The sequence below is a fragment of the Amphiprion ocellaris genome, chromosome 18 (genome assembly GCF_022539595.1).
Source record: "Amphiprion ocellaris isolate individual 3 ecotype Okinawa chromosome 18, ASM2253959v1, whole genome shotgun sequence".
Classification (NCBI taxonomy): Eukaryota; Metazoa; Chordata; class Actinopteri; family Pomacentridae; genus Amphiprion; species Amphiprion ocellaris.
In genome coordinates this window covers 33,180,185-33,208,010 of record NC_072783.1, presented here as the reverse complement: position 1 = coordinate 33,208,010, position 27,826 = coordinate 33,180,185, and the positions used below count along the sequence as shown (strand labels likewise).

Sequence of the window (27,826 nt, the reverse complement as noted above, 5' to 3'; positions counted from 1 at the left end):
TTTCACCATTAAAAAAAAAAAAAAAAGACAGAAAGCTGCTGCGTCAGCTTGCTTCATGTTTTATGGCTCACAGCAGTAACATTAAACCACGAGGTCCAGTCATGAAACAAGTAAAAACACAAACATACTGCAGATTATTCAGGATTGGAAGAGGAAAAGCATCACACTTGCATGAACTACATACAGCGGAGATATAAAGTGTCAGAAGAACGTTGATAATGTGCAATTCTAAAGTGCATCTTAATGTGATTTTACAGACGTCTACAAACAAAGCATGTGCACAGTCTTTAAACTTGACAAGGACAAACATCAGGCAGCGAAAAGCAACACAAATGCTGCTAGGAAAAGCTTCTATTTTCAAGTACAGGTATTATTTTGTCCTTTTACTGCAACATTCACTCAGCAGCCTAACCTACCATACAATAATCATGTGTAATAATAAGAATAATTTCAGAAAGATATGTGACAATTACAAGAAAAAAATTCTAACATATTTCAGCACCTTGAATCACCGACTTGATAAAAACTCCACCAATATAACGTTGCATACTAAGCTGGTCAACCGTACATCGGTTGCTCTTATAGGCGCAGGCAGAACTATCACCAAGAAATGTATGTTATTTTCTATAGTTGCAAAGAAGAAAAAAATAAATTACAAATTCTTCACATAAACAAAACAAGCAGCAGATACAGTGATTAAATTCTATTTTACAGGCCCATAATTCCCTGATAGTTTTCTCAAGATTCCTGGAAAGCTTGTAGTTCAGGAACAATTTAAGAAAAATGGAGATATGAGTTGATTTTATAAGCGACTTTAACTGAGATACCTGGCCAAGAACTTTTTTGTTTCCCTCTTGCTGCTCTAATAGCATTGTTTTCAGCAAAAACAAAGCTTTAAATACCAACAATACGCAACATGCTGGGCAACAAACGACGGATAAACACCCTTAGTGAGTAGCTACTGGAGCATTTAGCATGTCAGCAAGTGGAGGAGACCAAAAATGGAGCTAAAAGAGAGACAATATTGGACCTACAGTAATCAGGTGGACACAAACATGACTCCAAATTAATGCTTATGTTGCTCTTTAACACCTGAATACATAAATAAGTTCATTGCCTCAACCTTAAATGTGCCAAAATGTTAATGTTTATGTCATTTAAGACATTACAGCTTCTTGAATATGTATATTTGCTGGTTTTCTCAGTGTTCTATGGCAATAAACAGCACAACTGGGTTTTGGAAAGTCAGTTGGATGTCATCTTTGTTTTAATAGACTAAACCCTGATAAAAATCTATGGCAGAAGAAGAATCGCTGGTTGCATCCATGAAGGATTTCTAGTTGGTTTTCACTCGAATGACAGACATTCAGTTTGAGCAAAGTTGATTACATATTGCATTGTTGGATTAATTCAATTTAGACACCATCGCATTTTTTGCACATTAAACTGACTTTTTAGGTCAACATTGGCTCCATATTTCCTATAATTAGAACCAAACAACACCTTTACCAGGAACCTTTCTGCGATTTTACATTCATGCATCAATTCCCTTCTCTGAAATTATGGGACCCATAAAATAAAGTGTTTCCAGCTTATGAGAAGAAGTGGGATTGCTCCTCAGAAATGTTTCCTGTTTGCGAACAGAGTGAGGTAGAGTGATTGTCCAGTAGAGATGGCGGCGTTACTGAGGCACTGGTGTTTCTGTGCAAAATGAGCCACATCTGAGCTGGTGGTGTTTAGCCCTCTTATTCCTCCATCACTCTCATCTCTGAACCCATTTCTGGGAAAATAGAAGTATTTCCAAAGAGTCACTACATAACTGGAAGACAATAACTAATCTCTCAGCTGGTCTTTTTTTGTTTTCTAATGCAACTAATGCAGCACTTCACCAGCTGAGGGCCTCCCCCTATTTTCATTCAGGTCTTCTTTGGTTTTCTGAATGCGGGAGAAGATTTCCCTAAAGAGTTCTTTGTACTCCGGCTGGTGAAAGTCATCCTCAAAGTCCTCCAGGTCCGTCAGAGCAGGACAAGATGCGACGAGGGATGCAGTCTGGACAGACTTGTGGCTCTGGCTGTCCTGCTCGTCATCCTGCAGGCCCAGGTGGCAGCGTCGCAGCAGCTCGTTGTACTTCACCTGCAAGGCACTGTACTGGGCGTCCACCTCGTTGAGCAGCGAGATCCCGCGATACTTCACCACCTCAGCCCGTCGCACGCAAGAGCACTCGTGGTCGTAGATCCTGCTGGGGGAGTCGGGCATCTGCGTGGCCTTCATGAGCCGCTCGCTGCCCCAGCGCTTCAGGACGGAGGGGCTTTTAGGTGCCTCCCTGTCGTGTTCATCCTCCGGGTTCAGGAACATCGAGTGGGGCAGCAGGCAGACATCCGGTCTGCTGGATCTTGTAGACGACTCCGACTTCCAGAGTTGACGAAGCTCCTCAGCTTCTCGTTCCAGCTCAGACACTCGGGCCTGGAAAACGGAATGTATGTTTTTGTAACCAAAATTACCTGTTTTCCTCTTTACATTCTAGAATCTGAACATTTTTGGATTTTTGAGAGTAAAAAAATCTTTATGTGAATATGTTAAGAGTTACATTAAAAAGGAAAAAAGATGGGGGTCATTATTTATCAAACAAACTAGTTAGCAAGTTACAATGAAAACACTGCTGGACTCCGCACCTTTACGCTCTGCTACATGTGCTGCAGACAGTGCTGAGAGTTTCTATGGTTTTGGAGCCGCTTTGCTGGACAAACTGTGTAATTACACCATTTCTGCATTATGTTTGGAGGAAGATGTTTTTAATTTGGCACATACCGGACAGCACAAAATATATGAGATTGGGCTCTATTACAAAATTATGAAAAGACAAAAATTATTCAGACTTAAGATGGCGCTTCACAATACAACAACACAAGCTAAACTCCTTCGTAAAAAATGTCTGTGCTGCTATTGCTATTGCTGTCTTACTTTGTTTTTAAGGAAGTGACATCAAGACTATTTTGAAAATGTGTTTTATGTGCGAGTCTTATGCAAGACTATAACATGTTTGCTGACCATTGTGCACTTTCTAAGTAGATTCAAGTGATTTCAAAAGGTTTTTGTAAATTGATGATTTGAATAATCTCTTTTCTTTTTTAGGTGAAGGAGAATTTTCTATTGTTTGGACGTAAAACTTCATTCAGACAAGTCCAAAACTATTTTTAAAAAGGCTCAAGTTACAAAAAAACTGAAATCATTCCTGCAAATACAAAATCTAGCAAAACTTTATGAAGATCAGTATCGTTAAATCTTTTAAATAGTTATTTAAAGAGAGTCTGCAGGCATGTTAGCAGCTCTTTAAGGTTTTACCCTACTAATAATAGCGTGCTAAACACATGCATTATGCTACACAAGTGTCACATTTTATCATATTATATCACATATTGTGCCTTATTAGCTATTTAATGTGCTTACAGTCGCTGATTATAACTTGAGTTTTGCTGATATTTAATTTTTTCATTATGGCCAGAGGTTGCAATCATTCAGTAACTGATGAGAATAAACACAAATGTTATGAAAGTTTGGGCTTAAGGAACAGTCAGGAGATCACCAAAGTCATCGGAGCTCATCCTCTGGAGACCATGAGTAGCTCTAAAACTTCCATCCAATTGTATTTACAGATGTAGTAGTTGAGATATTTCAGTCCAAAAAGAAGTGCTGGACAGACTCCTCAATATCTCTACACCCAAGAAACTGATGTGGCAAAACACTAATTAGCATTAGCCATCCAGGAGTATAACTTTCCAACTTTCCATCCCATTTTTCCTATTGCCCAATGGGAATATATCATCTCTGACATCACTGACTGCAGTGTGACCACATACTTTTACTGTTTCATGACAAAAATGTTAAATGAGCCTTTGATCTGATGGCATTAATACATATTATTGAGGAATTTAGAAAGTAAAATCAAGGACCAAAGTCAACAGGGGCCATACCTGATATCCCTCCATCCCTGCCAGCTGCTGCTCCAACATTGCATTTTCTCCAGCAAGGAGTTCCGCCTCTCGCTCCGCCTCCTGCCTCCGAGCGCGCTCAGTAGCAAACTGAGTCTGCAGAGAATGAAGCGACTGTCGCAGCGATGCCTGCTCCTCTTCATGCCACAACGCTGCAGAGGACTCGAGGTCGTCTGAGGGTTCGTCTGCATCCCAGCCGTACCTGCACAGAGATATAAGACAGCTAGAAGACTACATGCTTTTGATGTAATCTTTGATTTCTTTGATTGAACTCGAAGATTTTTCATTTTTCACAATACAATAGAAGATGACAACCTTATTTTCTATATCAGCGTATTAACCCTCTGAACCTTTCAAATACAGGTTTGAAAGGAAAGTTATGTTTTTAAAAAGTGCCTAAATTACACCAGTTATCAGCCAAAAAAATGCAAAAACTAAAAGAATCTGCAGATTTTCAACTTTCCAGTTGTCCAGTGGTGATGTCAGAAAACTGAACCAAATCTAAGCTCAATCACGATATTTCAGCAAAATTAGAAGAATTAGAATTAGAATTAGAATGGCTTTACTGTCATCATACATGGCATGACGAAAATATAAATAGCTTCCACTGGACGGTGCTCAACAACAAGCAATAAGAAATAAAATATCAACATTAGATAATAAAATTAAATGTACATATATAACAAAACAATATTTAAAATGACAACATCTGCAAAGGAGGCCAGATATATACAATATTGGGGGTAAATAAAATGGAATAAGAACCAGTATAATATATAAATATGTTGGGAGATTGCACGAAAGCAGCAAAAGGTGACATTGTGCATTCAGGTAGGCAGGTGTTTAGAGTTCAGGAGTCTGATGGAGCATGGATAGAAACTGTTTCTAAGGTGTTAAAATCACTTTAACATCTCATTTCAAAAATTACCAAAAATAAAGCATTTGCAGTAAGCAGATACTGTAAATAACAAAAAATTCTGCCCTTTTCTGCACAACCGTGAAGCCATTAGTGAGTCAGCTGCAACCAACAGTCACAGAACAAAAATTCTTTTACTTTTTCGGCTGAAGTGCAGGATGTGTGTTTACACATAGCAGATGAGAATGGAAAGCAAGGGAAAAAAATTAAAATGAAGTCTTAAAATATCTGTAGTCTGTAGAAACAATTTTTTCAAGTATTGGTTGTCTGTGCATGCCTGTACAATAAACATAAAGCATCTGCTAGCAGCTAGTTAGCTTAGCTTAGCATAAAGAGTGGAAACAGAGGGAAACAGCTAGCCTAGCTCTGTCCAAGCATAAAACTACTAAGTAAGCATGCGGTATTTCCCAGAATGGTAAAATATACATCCTGTGTCATGTTTAGAGGCGTAATGTTCACTTTATTTAGCATTTTAGCATGCTAACATTTGCCTTTCAGCACTAAATGCACATAATGTCAGTACAAAAACCAAAGCGTAACAACAAATAAGTGTATTTGCCAAAATGCTAAAATATACATTGTGAGTCAGGTTTGAAAGGATCAGTGTTCAATTAATGTAGCATTTTAGCATGTAGATTAGCACTAAACACAATTAATGCCATAAGTTTTGCAGATATTTGGTCAGAAACATGCATGCTGATAGTCTGTATTCATTTTCTGATCTACGACGTGTCTGATTCCTGATGAAGCAAAACAAGAAAACGAAGTTAAAGGTCATGAATCAGGTTCACACATGAGGATGTTAATATAAAGTTTAAATAAACAGAGACATCTGAATTTTAATAACTATCTGGAAATAGTACTGCCTACATAATCCAAACAGCTGAAAACAGGTCCGACAGTCCCAAGACAAGCACACCAAGCGAGGAATCAAGAACTTATCAGCAGAACTGAGGTGATTAGATTAGAATCGATGGGCTTTAGAGAGATACTGAGACACGTTTATACCTTGAAGCTCAGACTTCGACCTCTTTCCTTCCAACCTCATCCACCTTCCTGCCCTCTGACTTACTTCAGACCCTGTCGTGTCTTTATCTGGGCGATTTGCACACGTCTGACCTGGATGTTGTGAGGGAGTCATGCTAACGAGATTACAAACCGCAGAGACTGAACTGAGGCTGTGAATGAAGCCGTCACGGTGCAGGGGAGGAGGAAGCAGCCTGAAACTTGCAGACTGCGATGAGGTGGACATCGGCCAGCAGGATTAGCACACATGCAGCAGAGATAAACACGGGGGGATCTGCTGCTTCCCTTCTTGAAGATTACAAAAAGCTTCTGGATCAGTGACAAAGCAATTAAGAGTTTTTTGTTTTGTTTTTTTAAATCAGGCCTAGCAATCAGTTCAAAACCAAACTTCTTATAGTGTTTAATTATTTTTTTCAACCTTGAGGCCCAGTAATTTCCTGAAACAATCATCAGAATATATCAAATATCATCAGTTATGCCGATGAGACTGTTAACCACACGTCCATGAATTAGCAGGTATTTGGATGTGAACGTACATAACTGATGGGAAGCAGTGAAGATAGTTTTTTTTTTTTTTTGGCTTCAAGTAATTTGTTTCCTCAACACTCACATGTTGGACCAGGAACTAGCATTTGGATTTGTTTCTGCTCTCGAAGTAAGCAATATAATGTCAAAAAACCTTGAAAAATGTGTCATATTTAAAAGAAAACTTCACCATTTTGTGAAATAAGGTGTATTTTTTAGAAGATTGAAAGCACTCTGGTACTGATATGCGCCAACAGTTAGCTTAGCTTAGTCCAAAAAAAACAACAAAAAAAAGCCTTGTTTACATCTCTAAAACTGACTAAGCTTTTGCACAAATTAAACAAATGAGATGGTCTGTGTTAATTCTTGAATTTCAGAGCTGCTGGTCGCTTGCAGGTTTCATGCTAACCTATGATTAGCATCTTCTGAAATGTGTATCTCAAAATGTCAAAGTATTCCTTTAAATTGCTCGCAGTAGTTTAAAGTAGAAAATATTCACAAATGAGAAGCTAACACATAAATTTTGTGACATTTTCGCCTAATAAAAGTCTTAAACAGTTCAATCATTTCTCAAAATTGTAGTTGAGTGACGAATCAATCGATCATTTCATCTATGACTTCAGTTCTTTTGACAGTTTAAGGATATTTTTCCGTTTTCTATACTGGAATATAGACTAGCTATTTAAAGATACAGATTAATGTATTCAGAACTCTAACAGTCTTGGAAGTTTAGCCTCCAATGGGAGTTCAATGTGTATAAAACAGTAATTTAAAGTTATTTCAGCTTGAATTTTTATTTTAGCTGCATCACTTAATCTGTGACTATTTCAATAACAGACTGTTTAATATAGAAACCGTTCAAAACACAGATTGTTTGTTTTATTAGACAGATCTGATGGTTCAGAACAGAAAAAAGCAGCAAATTCTCACATCTAAAACCAGCAGATTTTTGCATCATAGATCCTCATTTCAGCAACAATGATGAATAAACAGAGTTTTCTTGTCTCCTCACCTGAGTGTGTTTTGCAGCTCGTGCAGACAGGAAACACTCTGAGGAAACTTCTCTCTGCTCGGAGGCCTCTGAGGCTGACATGGACTCAGCTTCAGCTCCTCCACCTGATGCTGAAGCTCCTCCACCTGCGTCTGCAGCAGCTCCACCGTTTCTGTCAGCCTGCACGGAAACCAAAAAACAAAAACTCTATGAAGATTATAGTAATAAGGAATATTTTGACTTCAAACAATCCTCCAGTTTCTATATAAACTGGGAGATAAAGCCCATCCATGCTGCCGGTCTCACCCATGGATCTTCTGCTGGGCCGTCCTGTTGTCCACAACCAGTTTGTGGTTGCCCTGCTCCAGCTCTCGGGCCGAGACGTCGAGCTGCTCGTACACTTTAGCATGCTGGTCGTTGACCTGACGGAGGAGATCCACCTGCTTCGTCAGGTACTGAGAAAGAGAAAAAGAGGAGGTTGATGCTGAGACAAGAGCAGGATTGATGATGGTGAGACATCAGGAGGAACAGAAGAGATGTCTATTATAGTTATTAGATTGACATCAGGAAAAGTCAAAAAGATGCTTCATGTAGATGCAAGAGGCAGGAACATTACAAACTGTAGGTGTCGACTGATATGTTTTTATAAGAGTTGATACTCTTGCAGATAATTAGCAATCAAGATGACCAATAACCAATAGTTGGAGTAAAAATGCATTGCATTAAAAAAAAAAAAAAAAAAAAAAAAACAGGTGTCAAAATTTTGAATAACCCCTCTGCAAAGGAATGTGGCAAAGTTATGTGACGATCGGCGTAGTTTTGCCTGTTTCTAAGTCTGTCAGTCTGTCTGTGTGTAGCATTGCTAATAAATGGACCAACGGATTTAGATTAAATTTTCAGGGAAGCTCAGAAATGACACAAGGACCAAGTGATCAGATTTTGGCAGTGATGTGGCTTATAGTCTGGATCCACGGATTGGTTAAAGACTTCTGTGTCATTGCGAGATAGTGGCACAGTGTCACTGTAACCATGACAACAAGTGAACACTACATGATCACATGATTGCAATCCTACTACAAATCCACTGCTGAGGACTTATCAGGACTTATCTGTTGGAAATGATGCAACGACTGAGCAGGCTTGGCGGAGTACTGATCTCTCTGAGTGCTTTTCTTGTTAATTCATGTTTTTCATAGATTTATTACAGTGGCTTTCACAAACTAGTTAGCGAATTACCATTAAAACACCGCTTGACTGCACCACTGTGCTCTTCTACATGTGCTGCAGACAGTGCTGAGTGAAACCACAGAGTAGAGACTACAGATAGGAAGAGACGACTATCAAAGCCAGTGTAGTGCATGTTTGAAATAATTTATCCTATCAGGAATTAGAGAAGAAAAATACAATGATAACATGAATCAAAAAATGCTGAAAATTTCACTCAACATTCTTCCAGGTCAATAATCAGTTAAACCATAAAAAAGAGCAGAAAGAAACAGAGAAAAGAGAGGTTTAAAGTAGGGGGTCAATCAACTGTCAGTGGCTTATAAACATTTTTGCAGTTTTACATATAATGTATATGAACTATCAGTCTCCTTGATTACTAATAATCAGTATCGGCCCAGACCAAAAAAAAAAAGTTATCAGTCAACGCCAAAGTTAAAGATTTACGTAAATAAAATAAAATAAATATTGTAGGTGAAGCAAAAGTGAATACAGGTTCCAGGTAAAAAACTGTTTGTCATGTCTTAATCTGCCCTTTTCTGATTAGTCTGTCAGGCTAAAAACAAAAAATCATGTATGTGCAGATCTGGAATCATTATATTAGTTAGTGGAATTAGCAGCAGAGTCACTAATGAATAAAACGGTGCTCCGTAAGGGAAACAACCAACAACCGTGTTAGCAGCTATTTAAGCCTTTTCCATGCAGTCAAGACATTAAATGTAAATAGCTGAACACCTGAATGCCTCTGAAAGCTCCTTTATGTAACAAATTCACTGAGAACAGTTTATCTAATCAGCTGCTGCAGCCAGAACACAGCAATCTACTCTGTCAAACCTCCAACAGCGAACATCAACCGACAGAGAAACTGCTCAGAAACTCTGCAGGTAAACAGCAAAAAGTCAATGAAGAAGGTGTTTGCACTTTAAACGGATCAGCTCTACGTTTAAAGATGCTTTTCGTGGCGTTTGGGCAGCAGAATGTGACAGTAAACAAGGTAATCGATCGGATCACAAGCGGCGTCACAAGTGTCCCGTTCAGGTCTTAAGAGATTAATTGTGTTTGTCGAGATGGATTTAGATCCAGACAAACCAGACTGACCCTGTTCCTGTAAATTTAGATTCACGTCTGACAGAAATCCAGATTCTAAATTTGTACACAAGAAGGTCTAGAGAAAGGACAAGAGGGAAGCTGTGATAGTGATATAAATGTTGTTGTTTTTTTTTTAATTTACAGACATTTTATCAATCTAGAAAACAACAAATTGTAATTTTCATCCTTTTCAGAATAAAATGTAACTTGCCTATAATAGAAACCTGATTTTTTTTTATAATATATGTTGTAATTATGTCAGTTTAAGCTGTTCAAACTATTTCCAGTGTTAACAGTGAACCTTTAAGCTCAATAATAATACTTCATTCTGCTTTTTCCAGCAAACATTGCTGTCTTTTACTGTGTTATCTGTGATTGATGATCCAGAATTTATCTAGAAAACTACAAATTATGATTTTCATGGTGGTTCTCATGCTTTTCAGAAAAAAAGCCATTCAAAAGATGCATATCAACACGTTTTCTATGATAGAAATCTGATATCTTCTTGATAAATGTTGTAATTATGTGACTTAAAGCTGCTCAAACTACTTCCAGTGTCAACAGTGAACCTGAATAATGCTTCGTTCTGCTCTTTCCAAAAAAGACTTCTGTCTTGCCACATTTTCTTTGATTAATGATCCAGTCTCAGCACCTTTTTAGGAGAATTATCTCTAATTATGAACCTATTTTAGCCTGAAAATTGAGTTTTTCCAGCCCTGAGTGGAGTCTGCAAGCTCCTTCAGAAGCAGAAAGCTTTTATGTCCAGCGCTCGGAGTAATTAATCAAACCCAAAGTTGTAAAAGTGACAGGAAGTTATCGCTTCGTGCAGCAGAATTCTCTCCTTGAGGCTCATTTGAGGCCTCTGTAACGCAGCTCAAACCTCTGATGGTGCAATTTCTGTGCTGCATTTAAGAGGAGATCAGTGATCCATTTGCTCACCTCGATCTCCTGCAGCTGCTCCTGGTTGGTGGAGTACATCTGCTGCAGGCCCTGCTCCAGCTCCCGGTTCCTCTCCAGCAGCGTCTTGCCCAGCTGGGCGGCCAGCTGCAGGTCTGCAGAGGAGAGAGGAGACAGAGAAGAAACCACAAGAGCTTCAGCGCTCATCGCTCACACTGGACTGATGGAGGCTCCTGGACCTGACAAGCAGCTCTGAGAGGGTTTTTGTTTGTTGGCAGGACTCCAGCAACCCACTTTCTGTCTATCTTTAGAGACTGACATGCATTGAATTTACCTCATTTTATATATTTAAACAGTCCAGCAGTGAAGATGACACAGCAGGGGTGGAAATATGAAACATTACGGGGGGATTTCAACACCCAATCTCATGACCTCTGCTGTAAAATCCTGTAATAGAGACAACAGGGATGATCAAGTCACTCTGCTGCATACATGAGTGTCCTGCTGTGTTTTCCTGCATCACCAATTTTACAGCTTCTCCACTACATGTATATATATATATATATATATATGTATATATTACAGGTTCAGACCCAGCCTCCTGTGCACCTCCAGGGTTAACAGTAATTTATTATGTGACACATGATTTTTTTAAACGCTATAATAAATCATCAGCTGCTATGTGCGCAGTTCTGCTGCCTGGCTGTCAATAATTAAGCTTAATATGAGTGTTTATCTGGAAAGGCTCACACACAAAGACTGAGAGGAAATTCTACCATGTTCAAGGTCTTGCTTGTCGTACCACGGTTCCTCTTCCTTGATCTCAAATTCCTCCTCCACGATCATGTCTGTGAGCATCTTCAGGGTAAAATCTCTCAATGCGCTCCGAGGATTTCTACCATTTTCAAACAGACGCACAGGAGCGGAATAAATCGGGATAAAAGCTCGAGGCGGCGGCGTCCTTCCAGCCTGCAGCCGGTACCGGTGTGCGCTCCCCACCGGACAGACGTACGGATGAAGCGGCTGGAGCTCAGGACGCGTTTCCGGTGTGGAGTTTCAGAATAAATGTTGCAGCCAGAGTCTCTAAAAGTGGAGAATAAAATGACAGAACAAACCCAGATACCGCAGCCAGGAAGTGCTGCTAGGATCAGGATTTACTGAGGGCTGATATTTACACCACACTGTAGGCAAGAAAGAAAGAAAGAAAGAAAGAAAGAAAATTGTAAGATAAGTGTCATTGTAAATGAATGAATGAATGAATGAATGAATGAATGAATGAATGAATGAATGAATGAATATTTTTATCTCGGACATGTGAAAAAAAACACACAAAACAAATCAAAGAACAAAACAATATAAAACACACAAAACAAAGGTAACAAAGCAACGCACCACCACCAGAGTTATTTATGCACATATTTACAGACTAGATGATATAAATAAAAAAATATTAAATAATCAATGAAATACCCTATCAAAGCCCCTCCTCCCTGCACCTCGTGAAAACCAGATTTTTCTACTGTTTGCATGTTTTGTACATTAAAGAATTATTTAATGTTAAAACTGTAAAAACTGTAAAATATCTGTTTAAATACAGTCAAAACTGCGATCTTAAGGTCACACCTTGTGAAATAACTAATCACTGTTTGTAAAAAAAAAAACAAAACCCCAAAACTAAATACAGATACAGATTTTGATGTGGATGTTATTTACATTTTTGTTTGTTTTGTTTCTTTTACAGTCAACATGTAAATTAATACATTGTCTGTGATTTGGCCTGTGTTATTTTTTTAAATCAACTGCAGTAGTAAAAAGAAACAATTGAAAATGGTCCTGCAGACCTGACAGACAAATAACAAGATAACAGAAAGAAAACTCAGAATATATTTAAAATCCAGTATTGTACGTTGATACATTCAAATGTACAAATAAGAAGTCTGACACAAAACTATCGAAGGACAAAATATGAGCATACTTCATAGCTTTCTTCCTAGAAAAATGCATTATAAGTCAACCTTTAAAATCTTTCAAAAGGTATGAACACTATTAAACTATTGACTGAATGTTAATTTAATCAGTAACCCAGTGCTTTTATTTTGAAGTTAGGACATGCAGTTTGGCACTAAGCTGTTAGCTTGACTTCAGCAGTTAACTGTTCCCTGTGTTTGGTTCTTCCCTTACAACCATTCAGTGTGTATTGTGTTAGATGTGTCTCAGTATTATTTATTGGAATAAAATGACAGTTCACATGAGTAATGGTGCTAAAATTGTCTCACTAGTTTTAGTGTAAACACAAATGATAGACAGATTTTGCTCCATACTGCACTATATACTGCACTGTTTCTCATAGCTTGACTTGAGCTGCATTTATGTGAGTATTCGGGTTATTTTCAGACAAAGTAGTGACATTTTGAGATAAAAACTGCTCCATTACAAATGGAAGTCCTTCAGTTCAAGCTGCACTATTATATTATAACTATTATGAGGAAGCTGTATTGAATTATCCATGGGGATGTCATTTTTGATCTCACAAATAATATTGAGGCAACTTTAAACCCCTCTCAGTTTATGGTTCCTCCATCACCACACGGGGGCGCTGCAGCAGCAGAACAGCTTTGATTATTCTCATGAAACCACCACAAAAATCATCCAGCTTTAAAACAGTAGTAACCTGTACTTCAGTAATTCGGTTTAGTAATGTCCACATAAACTGTACTGGTCATGATCTTCAGGATAAATGAGTTGGTTTCAATTAAAGGTCTTGTTTTTTGGCAACGACAACTGACAGTTCCAATTTTCTCAAATCTGTTCATATTTACTTAAAGTATGAAATTTGTGGAGTATCCAGAGGTCAAGAGGTTTAACTATTCTATACAGTAAACTATTGGATCACTAAATATTGACGCATTAAAGTATGTGGGATTTAAAGCTGTGCAAAGTGGAGCTAATTTGACTTGTTCTGCAACGATGCATCGTATGTTGTACGTTGATTACAATTTTTGAACAAAAAACTCAGTTGTGATTAATTAACTACTGCCAAGACAAGTCAAATTTGAAATGTTTATCTTTAAATTGTAGTGAAGTGTAACTATTTATAGCAGAAATAACGAATACAAGTAAGAATACCTCAAACGTACTTCAATCTAGTATTTAAGTGATTGCACTCAAATAAATCAAGTGCAATGTAGTGACTGAGAAACAACCCTGTACATTTTAAAGGAAACATTGCATTTTTTTGTTTTTTACACCTGACAGTTTGGGTGTATTGTTCCTTTAGTGAATCCAGCTAATGATTTTATGATTTAAACATGTGTTGCAGCTGTGATTTCCCATCAGTTGGTGGCAGTGTAGCTTCATAGTCTCAGTTCCCTGCTCAGCACAGCAACACACAAGTCTTCATCTAAACCAAACAAAGACACATACACTGATTTACAGTAAATTATTCATCGGAACACATTAAAAGAAATGAAAAAGATCAAATACATGAACGAACCATGGAGCGCTGAGATACAACACACATAAAATAAAGCATTTCATCAGCTGCACAGTGAGATTTCAGTTTGATTATCAGACAGATGACAACATTCTCTGTGCTGGAGGTTTTCTGTGAGGAAGCGACCTGTCAGCTGATGACAAATGATGTGATATTCTGCAACCAGAGGATGATGATGATGATAATGATGATGATGATGATGATGACTGCAGTCTTTTCACCTCCTCAGTGTTTTTAGACAGCTTTCTCTTTTGTAAAATGATGCAAAACACCTACATTTTTTTTTTCCAAATATGCTCTTTCTGTTCATGTTAAACTGTATTTGCAGCATGTAAAGGTGCAGTATAGGGTTTTAATACCTCATAAAACAAAATAGCTCCTATTAAATGAACAGAATGAATCAAGATGGCCTCATAATAGCTCAGAATGTACAACTAAACCCATCCAAAAGACCAAATGCCAAACAAACCCAAGTAAAACACACCTGGGTTCTGTATTTCTATTCTTTTCGTTGCACATGGATCGATAAAGTATGAAATTAAATTTATTCTCAGCACAACCAGAATCAGTAAAAGCACATGATGACTATTACACTCTGGGAAAACCAAACAGCTTCAGTAGCCAGAGGCAGAAACCAGTAATAGCAGCTTTATCTTCTCTCTAAATTACAATGAATTGTTCTATGTAGAATCCAATCATCTGAATGTATTTTTAAGGGTTTAATCTTGTTCTTGATCACCTGCAATGACTCAGGAAAAACTCACTTTGAATTTGAGATTCGGCCTCCACCTGCAGTAAAAGCAGAGTTATATTGAGAGCAATATTGGTGTTTGTCTAGACTGAAATACTTCAGCAATATGGGAGCGACCGGATGAAATGTTGTTTCACGGTCCCCACTGAATAACACACTGACTGTGGCTCTCTGACTTTTCCAAGACGCTGATGATGATGGTTTGGTGTCTCAACAACTACTGCTGCTATAGATGTTCTTGTTACGTTCCTTATCTTTTCATCTACAGCCATCGTCAGATCCCTTTAAATAGTAGAATGTTTGATTTGCAGCAAAGTCTTTACTTTGTGTTGTTTTTTTCTGGCGGCAATGGCAGACGTGTTTACTGCTGGTTTGGTGCCACAGTTTGCAAGCAGTGCTAAACTTCTAGTAGCTTGTAGTGGCAAACTTGTTACCAGAGTTTTAGTGGGCTTATGTTTGCCATAAATAATATTTCTTGCAATAATGGTTTGCTGGCAGACAGTTGTAGTGAAATTTGTCTGATTTTCATATGGAAATTCGATCTGAGGTGCTTTATTTTTGGCTATTTTTGTGGGAAAAACAACAGCCAGTTTGCAGGAACATTGCCAAAGGCTAATCCTAGCTGTTTGCTAGAAATCAACACTTTTTGTAAATGCCCTAAATACCTAAAACACTAAGTTTCACACCAAAGTAACACGATAATGTAACAATGGATTTAGGTATGATTATGTTAATTTACATTTACTTTATTTTGTTCATTATTTTGGGGTTTATGTATGTTGTGTCTTGAATCTTTATTTCACAGATTATTTTAAGTATTTGATAGTTTATTGTTTTGGGGTTTCCTTATTGCCATACTTAGTGTCCCATATATTTGTTCCGGTTTCATGTTGTTTCTGGTAGGACCTTTTTGAGGGAAACGCGGGGAGGGGCGCCAGAAAAATGTTGTGCTAAAAAGCTGGAATTAAGCCGACTGATAACTGTCCTGCCGTTGTGGTGATGTTATAGCACAGAGACAGCAAAATATCAGAACAGGAAAATATAAGAACAGTACAAAATTGTAAGCCGCCTGACCCACAGCCCTGGAGAGGTGAGCATCAACTATTAAGGCTTACAATAACTTAAAATTATCAACATAGTTACACCTGCCAAACATGTTAGCATTAACTCAGAGCACTGCTGTAGCATATAAGCACAGGTTTTCTAGCTTTAGCTTTTGGGGAATACCAATTATAAGAACATCTGTCCCTTTGCCCCCACTAGAGTAAGAAAATAAAATATCTAGGTACACAAATGAGAAACTTGGACAACAACAACAAAAATATTAAAAGGCAACGCTGGTAAAATAAGAAAAAAACACATCACTTATTGCAATTACGATATAAAAACAAATGAATCGACTAAAACAACAACAGCTGAAAGTGAAAAAGCTGAAAATAAACTTGCCCAAGAGATAAAAATGAGTCAGGACATTCCAGGTTGCAGGTGCACAGCCAGTAAAACCTGCAGTGTGATCAGCCATAGAGTGTGTGTAGGAAGAGCAAACAGCAAAGGAACGAGGCAATAAGTAATGTAAGGGAGTAAAAAACAGCAAGGGCCTTATAAATAAATAAAATCCAGAGTGTATCATGCCTTGCAGAGAATGAGGGTCGCCCAACCTTAGCATGCAGCTCACAGTGATGAATATTCCATTTATCACCAGTAATAAATCTTGACAGCATTCCGAGGCTTGAGATTAACAGTCCAGGCAAGCTTATATTGTATAAAATGTCCCAGTAAACCAGTAATGATGGAAAAGTTGCGTCAATAAGAATTTTTCTACAATGAAGTGAGTTCATGAGTTCCTCCTGTAAAAGAAACCATTTTTTTTTGTTGCAGTTTAGCCACAATTTTGGAAACATATTTAAAAGCGTTTTCACTAATTGAAATTCCCAGATATTTATGCTGTGTAACTCTTTTAATATTTGTTTTATTCATGGTAGAGATGTCCAGACTGTAATAAGCAATATTTCATTCATTAGTAAAGATAACTGAGAGTTTTATCTGCACTGAGAACTAAATTATGTTTATTGAGTGCAAGAAATTTGACACAGTATCCACACTCAGTATAAAACTGAGTCATCAGCGTAAAGATGTACATTACAACCAAATACAGAGGAGACAATGTCATCTACATAAAGGGTGAAAAGTACAGGCCCTAGGATGTAGCTCTGTGGGACACTTTTTGCAATATGTGACTTAACTTTCATGTCTGTTCATGAGGTAACTCTGAAACCATTAGCATGTTCATCAAAACCAACACTACACAGTCTCAAACTACTTAAAAAGTTGAGTAAACAGTGTTTCCTTCTGTCCAAAGCCGTAATAATGTATTTTAAAACAAGAGTGGTATCAGTAATGTGTGCTTTTCTCTGCAACCCGACAGGTGAATGCTTAAAATAGAGTGTCCTGCACTGAATTATTTACGTTCATTATTTACTAGGGATTCTAGGGTCTTTGTGAGGCATGGTAATACTTTGTCATCATCAGCGAAAAGTTTAAGTTGGTCCATTGCACACACACACACATATATATATAAATATGTGTGTGTGTGTGTGTATATATATATATATATATATATATATATATATATATATATATATATACACACATATTCCTGAGATTCATGGAAATGTGAGCAGATATAGAAGAGAAAATGTCATCTGTATAAAAGGTGAATAGCAGAGGCTCCAAGATTGAACCCTGTGGGACACCTTTAGCAATTTATAGCATTTTCTATTTGCTACACACTGCTGTCTTCATGAGGTATAGACTATATATACAGTGGTGAGCAAACGTTTACATCTATGAAGGAACCAAAATGTATTGTGAAGACACAAGGATTCAATGATTCCATCATAGAAAATTCCGAGTTCTAGGAGTCATTGGAAACTCAACACTGACATACTGCACATGGTCTTTGCAAGTTTATGAAAACTTTTGGTCACAACTGTATATATGTAAATATATATACTGGGACATCCTGACTCACACTAATGTGGCAAACAAACATGCTAAACATTAGCATTTTAGCATACATTGCAAGCATTTTAGCATTAGCTCAAAGCCCAATTGTGACCACAAGAACCACAGTTTTTCTAATAGCTCCAAGTCTTTCATTAAAATGATGTGGGTCATTCATCAACCTTCATTACCAGTCATGAATAAAAGTCCTAGTGATTACTAAGTGCCACTTTAACCAGGAAGCTGAGTCTTAACAACTTAGTTTCACAGATTGTGCTCGTGAGTACTCGAGTCGAACCAGAAGTCACGCTGTCACGCCTCACTTCCTTCCCTAATCAGGCCAGATTAGTCAGCCAGGTTGGGGATTAGATTATGTAACGTCTTTTGAGGCCTCTTAGCTGCCGCCTTTTTACCTTCTCCCCTTTTTGTGCTCCACCCTCAGTGTGTTGCCTCTCTTCCCATCCATCCTCCGCCATCCTCCTGAATTCTGCGTCTCTGTTTTGTGGCTGTCAGCGAGAGATGAGAAAAGAGGCAGAGCAGGAAAGAAGAGCTCTCTGTGGGGACTCGGCTTCTCAGAGCACTCAAATAGCTGTGATCTTTCTTCTTGCAGAATCAACACTGCTTGTGTATCTGCTATCTACACATGCACCCGTGGCATTTTTGCTTTTTTGTTTTTTTTTTAAACTTTTATTGATGCTGTACTGCCTTTTCATTTTAGATTTCATGGGGTGCGAAATGTCAAAACAACAGAATGGGACCCCATGCTCTCCTTTAGCTCGCCTGTTATTTCATCTCCCCGGCAGAAAACGATTAGAGCTGTATCTCAAATGCAAAATGAGATTTCCATTCGTGTCTTTCTCTGCGGCAGAGAAAGAAAGCGGCACAATAATGGCTTTGCAAGTAAAGCAAAGTCAGATAAACTACGGGAGGAAATTGAAATATTACAGGCGAGTGTGCAGGCAAACAGGATGATTACCACTGTGCTCACCACCCGTTCACACATTCCTCCCCATCCCTGCAGCGATGTGGCTTGGTAATGGTGTTTTCTAGCCACACAGCGTGGAAGTAGTGACATTAATGGGCGGCAGTAACCAGTAATGAGTTGTTAAAGGAGAGATTTGGAGCTTTACTGATCCGTTTCCATACCAACTGTCTTGGCTGTGGGGATTGGATCCTGTCTGTGTTTGGGGAGGGGTTGTAATGGGATTTGAGGAAGTGCTTCTGAGCACTCAACATACCTCAACCTCAACACACACACACACACACACACCTACACACACACACACACACACACACACACACACACACACACACACACACACACACACACACACACACACACACACACACACACACACACACACACAAAATACATATGTTGACTTTGAGTGTGTGTGTATGTGTGTGCTTGTTTTAAGTTAATCTTCAAAGCTTTTTGAAGAAATCCATCGTGACAGGCGGAGAGCATCGAGCCTGCAGCGATTTTAATTTGTTGTGATTTTTTTTTTTTTTTTTTGACTGACTGACTGATTCCTCCCTTTTCTTCTCCGCCTTTTGTTCTGGACACAAACAGCCAAGGATGGGAGATGACGGGTTGCCATGACAACCAGGCATTTGCAAAAATCAGCGTGATGCCAACTCTCATCCAGGATCACATATGGGCTTGCATTGGGATGGAGTTATTGTCAGGGGGAGGAGGATGAGGATAAAGATGCTGGCAGAAGCAAGCGAGCACACATGCTGTATACTGTAAGTGCAAACGTGTGTGTGGGGCAGGTATTACTCTTATATTGCACCTGCCCATCCGTGATGTTTACACACAGCGAATGCAATAAACAGAAAATTAAGCACAAGAGAAATGGGGGGGGGGAGTAGACGCAGAGATAACAGGGGCGGTGGAGGAAGATGACGATGAAGATAAGAGAAATTGGATTTGGGTTATCACTGAACAGCAACATCAAAGGCGTCGTTGGCAGGGGAAAAACTATGAAACTTTAAAAGAAAAAAAGTTAATTTCAAAAGTATTCTCCCACCCTGGGGCTCATGGGTAAAACAAAACTCTGTGAAGTAGATGAATTTAGCTAATCTCCTTCGTACAGCTTCAGGGGATCACAGAGGCACAGGGGTAGAAAATCACCCCAGTTTGGTGCTGGAGTTTTATGACTTAAAGGCAGGAGACGTCTGGTTCGTCCCCGCTCTCTAGAAGATGCTTTTAGTCAGGATCCAGGTGGAAATGTAGTGTGAGAGGAGGACCAGCCCCTGATGACTGACAGCTGTCTCCTCTTCAGATGTTTGCTCGTGTTTGTGGATAAAAGGCCATGTGTCTGATGTTGCATGAAGGCACGGTGCTGATACAACAGACAGGACTATGATGGATGGTGTGTGAGGGCAGAGGCTGGTTTGACAAAAGTCTGTCAGTTCAGAGCCCAAACGATGAATCAGTGAATCGATTAGCAGAACATCTGATGGATTGCTATGACATTTTGTAGCGATTGATCCCCAGATGACGAACACATTTAATCTAATGCTACCAGCTGATGATAGAAATGATGCAAAATAATAAAAAATAGCATCGAAACATTCAACAGCACAACAGAAAACTGATTCTAAACTGATATTTGAGTGGATATATCTGCATGTTTTAAATCAAACAGTAATAATAAAACTTTTGTGATGTATGTGTGCATAAATAGGCTGAGCCAAGGTTTCTAATACAAGTCCTTCACAATGGCCAGCCATACATTTTAGTGTATTATATATATTTTTTGACATATTTAAGAGTAAAACTTAACATTGCTGCCATAGTAATGTTAGTAAAAAACATTAAAATATTTAAGTGGGACTTTCTAGAAACACAGCACCCATGTCAATTCTACACTAGTTCATTTAGCTCCGTCATCTTAACAAAACCTGTGCAAAATTTTCCTCAAAGCCCAAACACTGATTAAATGACATTCCTACCCACCTCCTTGCTTTGTGCTGAGTGCTAATTTAGCATGCTAACATTCTAGAGTGCGATCGTGAACGTAATTAAGAAGATCGACCTGCTAACATCAACTTGTTAGCATTATCTGTGATAACATTTTACATTAGCTTTGTCACACACAGTATTTTATATTAATACCATCTGTGCTAGCATCTCATGTTAGCACTGTCAGTGGTACAATTTTAAGTTAGCATTATCAGAAAGAGCATTTTAAGCCAGTATTGAAAGTGACAACATTTTATTTGTTTTCGGTGATAGCATTATATGTTAGCATTGTTAGTGATGGCATTTTAAATTAACATTGTCAATGGTAGTGTTTTATATTAGCATTTCCTGCTGTAGCATTTTACAACAGCATTGCTAGAGATAGCATTTTCTGTTAGCACTGTCTGCACTAGCATCTCAGTGATAGCATTTTAGGTTACCATTGTAAGTAACAGCATTTTGTGTTATCTTCATCTGTGATAGCCTTTTAAGTTAGCGTTATCCACGATAGAATTTTATATTAGTATATACTATAATAGCATTTTAGCATGTTAGCTACTAACACAAGCATTTACCACAAAGTAATGCCAGTGAACTTACATTTTAATACTCTTTGGCAACGCTGTGACCTGAGATTCACAGAGATGTCAGCAGATAGAGAGGAGAAAGTGTCACCTTGTAAAAAGTGAAAAGCAGAGGTCCCAGAAGTGAACCCTGTGGGACACCTTTTTACAATTTGTAGCATTTGTAATTACCACACACTGCTATTTTCATGAGATATACTGAACATACAGCATTGTCTGTGATAGCTCTTTATGTTAGCATTTAGGTAACAGCATTTTATGTCAGTATTGTCTTGATAGCACATTATGTTAGCATAGTCAGAGATAGCATTTTACGGTAGCATCATCTGCGATAGCATTTACTGCTACCATTGTCAAAGCATTTTAGGTTAGCGTTGCAAATGACCTTTATATGTTAGCATCATTTTGTGTTAGCACTGTGAGAAATGACATGTAAAACTAGTATTTTACAGTATTTTGTACTAGAATTGTATCATCTGTGATAGACTTTTATGGTAGCACTGTCAGAGATAGCATTTCAAGTTAGCACTGTCACCATCGTAAAAGCATTTTAGCATGCTGACATGAACATTTACCACAGAACAATGCCAAAGATCTTATATTTTAATACTCTTGGGCAATGCTGTGGCCTGAGACTTTCAGGAATGTGAGCATGGCTGAAAATGTTTTTAATTTTAAAGTCTGTCATACTGCCCTGCCCAAGACACATTTAGCACATATACACAAAACATACAGGTTAAAAACATTTGTTATGAACTAATTATAAACTAAATAGATGAAATATAAAGAAACAATACAATGTTTAACAGATATAATCAAAAGCAAACAGTGAAATTGACAAAATAATGGATGATTTAAAAAAAAAAAAGAATTCTAACCAAATTAAATAGGCTAGAAATGCTCACAGTTGCATCAGCTTGGTCATCTTTTATATTTATTTCTATGAGTAATGGAAATGGGTGCTAGTTGCAGCCATTATCCAGCTATACTGATTTTTTCTTTTCTGAGTGCTTTTTCTGTATGTGCACCCACGCTGTACTTACTGTAGCATTTCTTGGGCTGTGATAAGTTAAAAAATACACTGACAAGCTGGAAAAAGCTGAGCTGACCACTTCTCTCCAGCAGCAGAGTCCAACTGCTGAGTGAAGACAAAACGTCCTGGCAGCCACCTCGGTTTTTATCTGTCCTGATGTGTAATGCTTCTTCCTGGATCAGCTTCAAATCCTGTATTTTGAAGGAACACACTAAAATCAAAATGCTCTTTTTTTTCTCTTTCTTTTTTGATTGCAAAAGTTTTCATCCTCATCAGCCAAAATCTTTGCTGTGCTGATTTTATACTGCAGACAGTTTCTGCTTTGGATGTTTCCTCACAAAGCTGATTATGTTTTATCATTTTTACAAACCGGAGCTGCAGCAATAAGAGGAAAATATGGAACATTTGTGGTAAACAGTGATATGATCTCCTGTGAGTCACTTTATTGAAGCTGTATTTATAGAAGGTGACGTACCAGGCAGGTTCCAGTCGACCACCAGCCTCTGAAGCAGCTGCAGTGCTTCTTTTCCAAGTCTTTGAACACAACCAGGTGGATCGATGCCAATTTATTAAGAGACATTTTCTCATTTGTTTTGATGATGATGATTAACAGCACTAACATGTTGGTCCAAAAATCTCCCATACAGTAGATGATTCACTGACCCATTGTGCCACCAATAAAGGCAATAATAGCTTTTTATGTCTCTTCAGTCATTTAATCAGTTTTTTTGTCCTAATTTGCCATAAATTAGTGTAAATTTTATAAGCTAGTTGTAGCTATCATGTCCTGACTCAAGTTCCAAGTTTAGTCCATGTTAAGAGGTTTGACATGATCTAGCTTTAATTTGAAATCAAAATGATGACTTGCTATATTTCTGTTGATTTCTGGGCATTCTGTTAGCAAATATTTGTTGATCAGAGTAACAAAAGCTTCAGTATTTAGTTCCTAGAGTCAAGTCAGCCACTACAAACGTGAATACAGTAAACCACAGAATAGCAGAGCATCAGCAAGTTCATTTTTCACAGCGAAATGTCTAAGTGCTATTTTTACAAAAATTAAGGGAATTTTTCAACTGCTGTATACATTAAATTCCATATCATTAGTCCACCAAGGAATGCATCAAAGTTATGTGACGATCGGTGTCTGTCTGTCTGTCTGTCTGTCTGTCTGTCTGTCTGTCTGTCTGTCAACAACATTACTCAAAAACAGACCAACAGATTTGGATGAAATTTTCAGGGAATGTCAGAAATGACACAAGGACCACCTGATTAGATTTTGGCAGTGATGCGGCTTATAGTCTGGATCCATGGATTTGTTACAGATTTCTATATCATTGCCAGATAGCGGCACGGCGTCACTGTAACCATGACAACAGGTGAACACTACATGCTACAATAGTCATTTACCACATTAACAATGTCTACACTGGATTTATCATTCATTTCATGTTATATTCATTTAAAAAAAACTGCTTTTCTTTCAAAAACAAGGACCCCAAACTTTTGAACAGTGGTGTACATAATGCAAAATAATGCATACGGAAGGCTGTCTCTTTCTATATATTGACCTTCACATTGTGTGAACTATGGTCCATTACGTCAAACATGTCTGTTTATTGGCACTTAACTACAAAATGAACCTTTGCTAAGGAATGTGAGAAGAATCCTGATGAACATAGGGAGCACAAAACAAATTTGTTAGACTCAGATGGGGTCCAGATTGTTTGGCATGAACGTGGCCAAAACTAGCACAGTGCATGCATAGTCCTGACGGTGAAGCAGAGGTGGGCAGGTGGTGATACGGGGCTGCAAAAGGTGTCGAGAAGATGATATTTATAGATGGAAACATGAATGTTGGTGGAGATGTCAACAAGATGACTCCCAGTCTGCAGAAACTTGGCAGAGGAAGAATGTTTCAACGTGATATGGATCTAAAGCACTCTGCCAAAATCACACAAGTGTTTAAAGAAGAAAAAAAGTGAAAACTCTGACCTGGCTGAGTACGTCATCTGATTTGAAACCAGTGGAACAGCTTTAAAGGCAGAACAACCCAACCCCGCCAGCAAAAAGTTGCTGAAAAAATGTGTCCCTGAAGAATAACAGAAGATCTTTTCAGAAATTTGGTGTCCTTCATATCGAGAAGGTTCGAGTTCATCATCGTCTCAGGAATGAAAGGTGTTCTGACTTTTGCTTGATTGATTTTCCTTCACCCGTGTTGTCATGGAAAGCCTCATGTATGATGTTCAGGGTTTAGTTTCATACATAAGAGCAAATATTCGGCTGTTTAGCTTAGAAGTAATGTAATTTATAATCATTTGACATCTAAATACACTGTAAAAAATGTTGTTTTTTTTTTTTAAAAAGGTGAAAATATGGCCTTTTTTTCATATGGTAGAAAAAAAGACCAAAAAACAAACAAAAAATAAAATCTAGAAAAAAAGCAGCTAAAATGATTAACTAGTTTTTGCTGATTTAAATACAGTGCTTGCTCAAGTAGAGGTTTATTATCACTATTATTGTTGCTAAAGGTACTGCATAGGTGTAAATATTATTTATTTAGCAAGAGATAGTACTTCTGTATCCTAAGAAAGTACCAGAAATGTGCAGAAAGTAGCTTTAAATGCATTTTTGAAGAGAAACAACAGTGTATACTGTACAATAGGATGGAAAACTACAAAACTCCACTGCAAAATGCTCGTCTTCTGACATCTTTTGAATCATTGTTCCCACTCACAAGGTACATAACAATAGTAAGAATAAAATGAAATAATAGATGTAAAACAACAATATGAAGAACATATTAAGCTCTAATTAGCATGTCAGACAATATACAGGTGTGTGGATGGACTTTGCAAATGTATTTCTTTTATATGCAGCACACAGGATCTGTTTTACAGTCCTTCTTGTTACTCCTGGATGTGTGAAAAAAATCTGAGCTGCTATGACCTGCTGGGTACTGAAAACTACACTCATGGCTACAGCAAAGAGGTGATTGTGGTGAAGTCATCTGCAGCACCTTTATAGCCTCCAAACATTCCCTGTTAGTAAACGATGCTTTCAAGAAATGTTTCATTTGTTTGAAACTGTTAAATCTTGAGATTTGTTGCTGCTGGGTGATGTGGCACCTGTACAAGAAAGTTTTACTTTTTCTGAGATCAATCAGTAGCACACACAACTTCCGTTTCTGTGTGCGCGCACGTGCATGTGTGTGTGTGCATGTGTGTGTGTGCGTATGCGTGTGCATGTGTGTGTGTGTGTGTGTGGTTGTGGTTTTAGACGTGTGTGATGTGAGCATGTGCTTTAGTCCACTGTGACTGTGATTTTTAGACCATCTATGTCCTGTTGATGTACAGCTGTGATGAAAATATAAACAAAAACAATGTTTCACTTTTTCTAATGTTGGGGTCACTTTAGGAAAACTCAGCAAATTTCAAGTTGAAAAAAGGTCATTTATGAGGTTTTCTATGCTATTAAACATATTTTTGGGTCAAAAATGACCCAAAGACAACACAAGGGTTAAGATAATATCTGCAATTTACACAAAACAACTTTTAAAAATGATTTACTGCTTTGCTACCCTTAATATATATAATTGTCTTTGAGATAATGACAAGTTATCAGTAAAATAATGATATTTTTAGTAGATTTAAATGCAGTAAAATGGTGGAATTTTATATTCACACATTGTAAAAGAAGAAATTCCTTTAAAAAAAGATCAAGATGTAAACATGTTTTTTTCTGACTTTACTAGATATTATCTGTAATCTAACATTAAATGTCAGATTTACCTTTTTTTAAACATTTTATATACATAATTTTTCTTTCAAATAACATCAAATATCTGTAAAATAATAACAATAATATACATAATTATATAATCATGAATATACATAATTTTCTTTCAAATAGCGGCAAATTTATGATTAAAACATAAATTTTTGGAGTGTTTTAAATACTGAATTTTTTTGTTGTAATTTTACAGTCAAACACTGTCAACACCAACTTATCATTTATAAAAATATATATTTCTGAATTGGACATTGTGAAGAGTTTATATGACCTTTTTATTTTTATTTTTAGACTGATTTGTCTATTTTTTTTAACTCAAAATTATCATTTCACTAGTTACTGTAAATGAACACAGCAGGGACAATCTGTGAAATAGCAGGAAAAATCTAGCACTTTTACATATTAAAGCCTTAATTTACACATTTTTCCTAAATTTTATTTATCATTCTTGGCTGTTTTTTTTTTTTTTTTTTTTTTAGAATTAATATGTAAATTAATGAAATCTCTCTCTCTCTCTCTCTAATGTAACAAAACAGGGAAAATCTATAAAATAGCAGTAAATTGTTCCAAAAAGTTACACTTAATTTTTATTTTAAAATACAGCTTTCCACTGTGTTTTATTGCAGAGAGGTGCAATAAATTTTCAGTCACATCCCACCTTCCTGTGGTATTTTGGGGAACTGTGTAGCATCAGAACAGTTGGATTCTGATCAGAGAATGATTTTCATGCACCAGAGAGTCTGCAGGTCAGAGAGAAGGTGAATTTAATGACATCCACTCATCAGTAAGAGGTCATTTGCAGAATATTTGTGCCAAATGGAACCGCAGAGTCCAAATCTAGCAGTGTAGCATGAAGCAAAGCTGCAGAGAGCAAAGTTACATTTAAGAACTATCAATCTCTCAGCTGGAAAGTGAGAGAGAGTGAAAGAAGGAGGGAGTTTTTTTTTTTTGCAGAGCTCAACACTCTTCCAGGATTGGATCGGTGTGTGTGTGTGTGTGTGTGTGTGTGTGTGTGTGTGTGTGTGTGTGTGTGTGTGTGTGTGTGTGTGTGTGTGTGTGTGTGTGTGTGTGTGTGTGTGTGTGTGATTTCCATACCGTTTATAGTGCCGCACCCTGTCTTCTGTGCGTAAAACCTCCCACGTACCATCATCACTCACACTGTCTCCACGATTCCTTCCAGCCAGCAGCAGGAGGATAACCGCGGTTCAGCTCCCGGACAGGTCGGACTCAGAGATGGGAGAGGAGCGGCGGCGTCTCTGGCTCTGACGGACGCACCGGGCGGGAAGGATGGCTCTGACCAGCCGGGAAATGTTGAGCTTGATGGGAACCGCCTGCCTCTGGCTGCCGCTGCTGGCGGAGGTACGTTCTGTATCCAGGCTGGTGATGAGGAGCATGATGGGGGGATTTTTTTTTCATGCAATGTGGCCTGGTTTTTCTTTTATGTGTGTGATTTCCTTTTTTCCTGCAACCATGTCCCGTGACAGCCACGCTTTGATGCCCTGTTCTGCATCTCCACTATCAGGCTGATGATTAAAACGACAATTG

At 37.9% G+C, this 27,826-nt stretch overlaps 2 protein-coding genes across 4 annotated transcripts in view; one reads left to right on the top strand and one right to left on the bottom strand.

Annotated features, from left to right (window-relative positions):
* Positions 1-43: 43 nt before the first annotated feature.
* LOC111580275 (cerebellar degeneration-related protein 2-like) lies at positions 44-27,517 on the bottom strand. Of its 3 annotated transcripts, none has more exons than XM_055004305.1 (7): positions 27,377-27,517; positions 11,434-11,838; positions 10,700-10,812; positions 7,754-7,902; positions 7,469-7,627; positions 3,972-4,191; positions 44-2,463 (listed from the first exon to the last, which is right to left on the bottom strand). In XM_055004305.1, exons 2-7 carry the CDS (start codon positions 11,513-11,515, stop codon positions 1,873-1,875), a joined length of 1,314 nt encoding a protein of 437 aa, XP_054860280.1. In that variant the 5' UTR covers positions 11,516-11,838; positions 27,377-27,517; the 3' UTR covers positions 44-1,872. The 3 variants fall into 3 exon arrangements, with proteins under 3 accessions (XP_054860280.1, XP_054860281.1, XP_054860282.1); XM_055004306.1 differs by having other exon boundaries at positions 11,460-11,838; XM_055004307.1 differs by lacking the exons at positions 11,434-11,838; positions 27,377-27,517 and adding an exon at positions 10,992-11,404.
* The window catches only part of LOC111580268 (neurotrypsin-like), a 39,649-nt gene continuing 39,245 nt past the window's right edge, over positions 27,423-27,826 (top strand). The window contains exon 1 of the mRNA XM_023287926.3: positions 27,423-27,640. Within this exon, the coding sequence (XP_023143694.1) occupies positions 27,569-27,640 (72 nt within the window). The 5' untranslated portion in view covers positions 27,423-27,568. The remainder of the gene's footprint in view (positions 27,641-27,826) is intronic.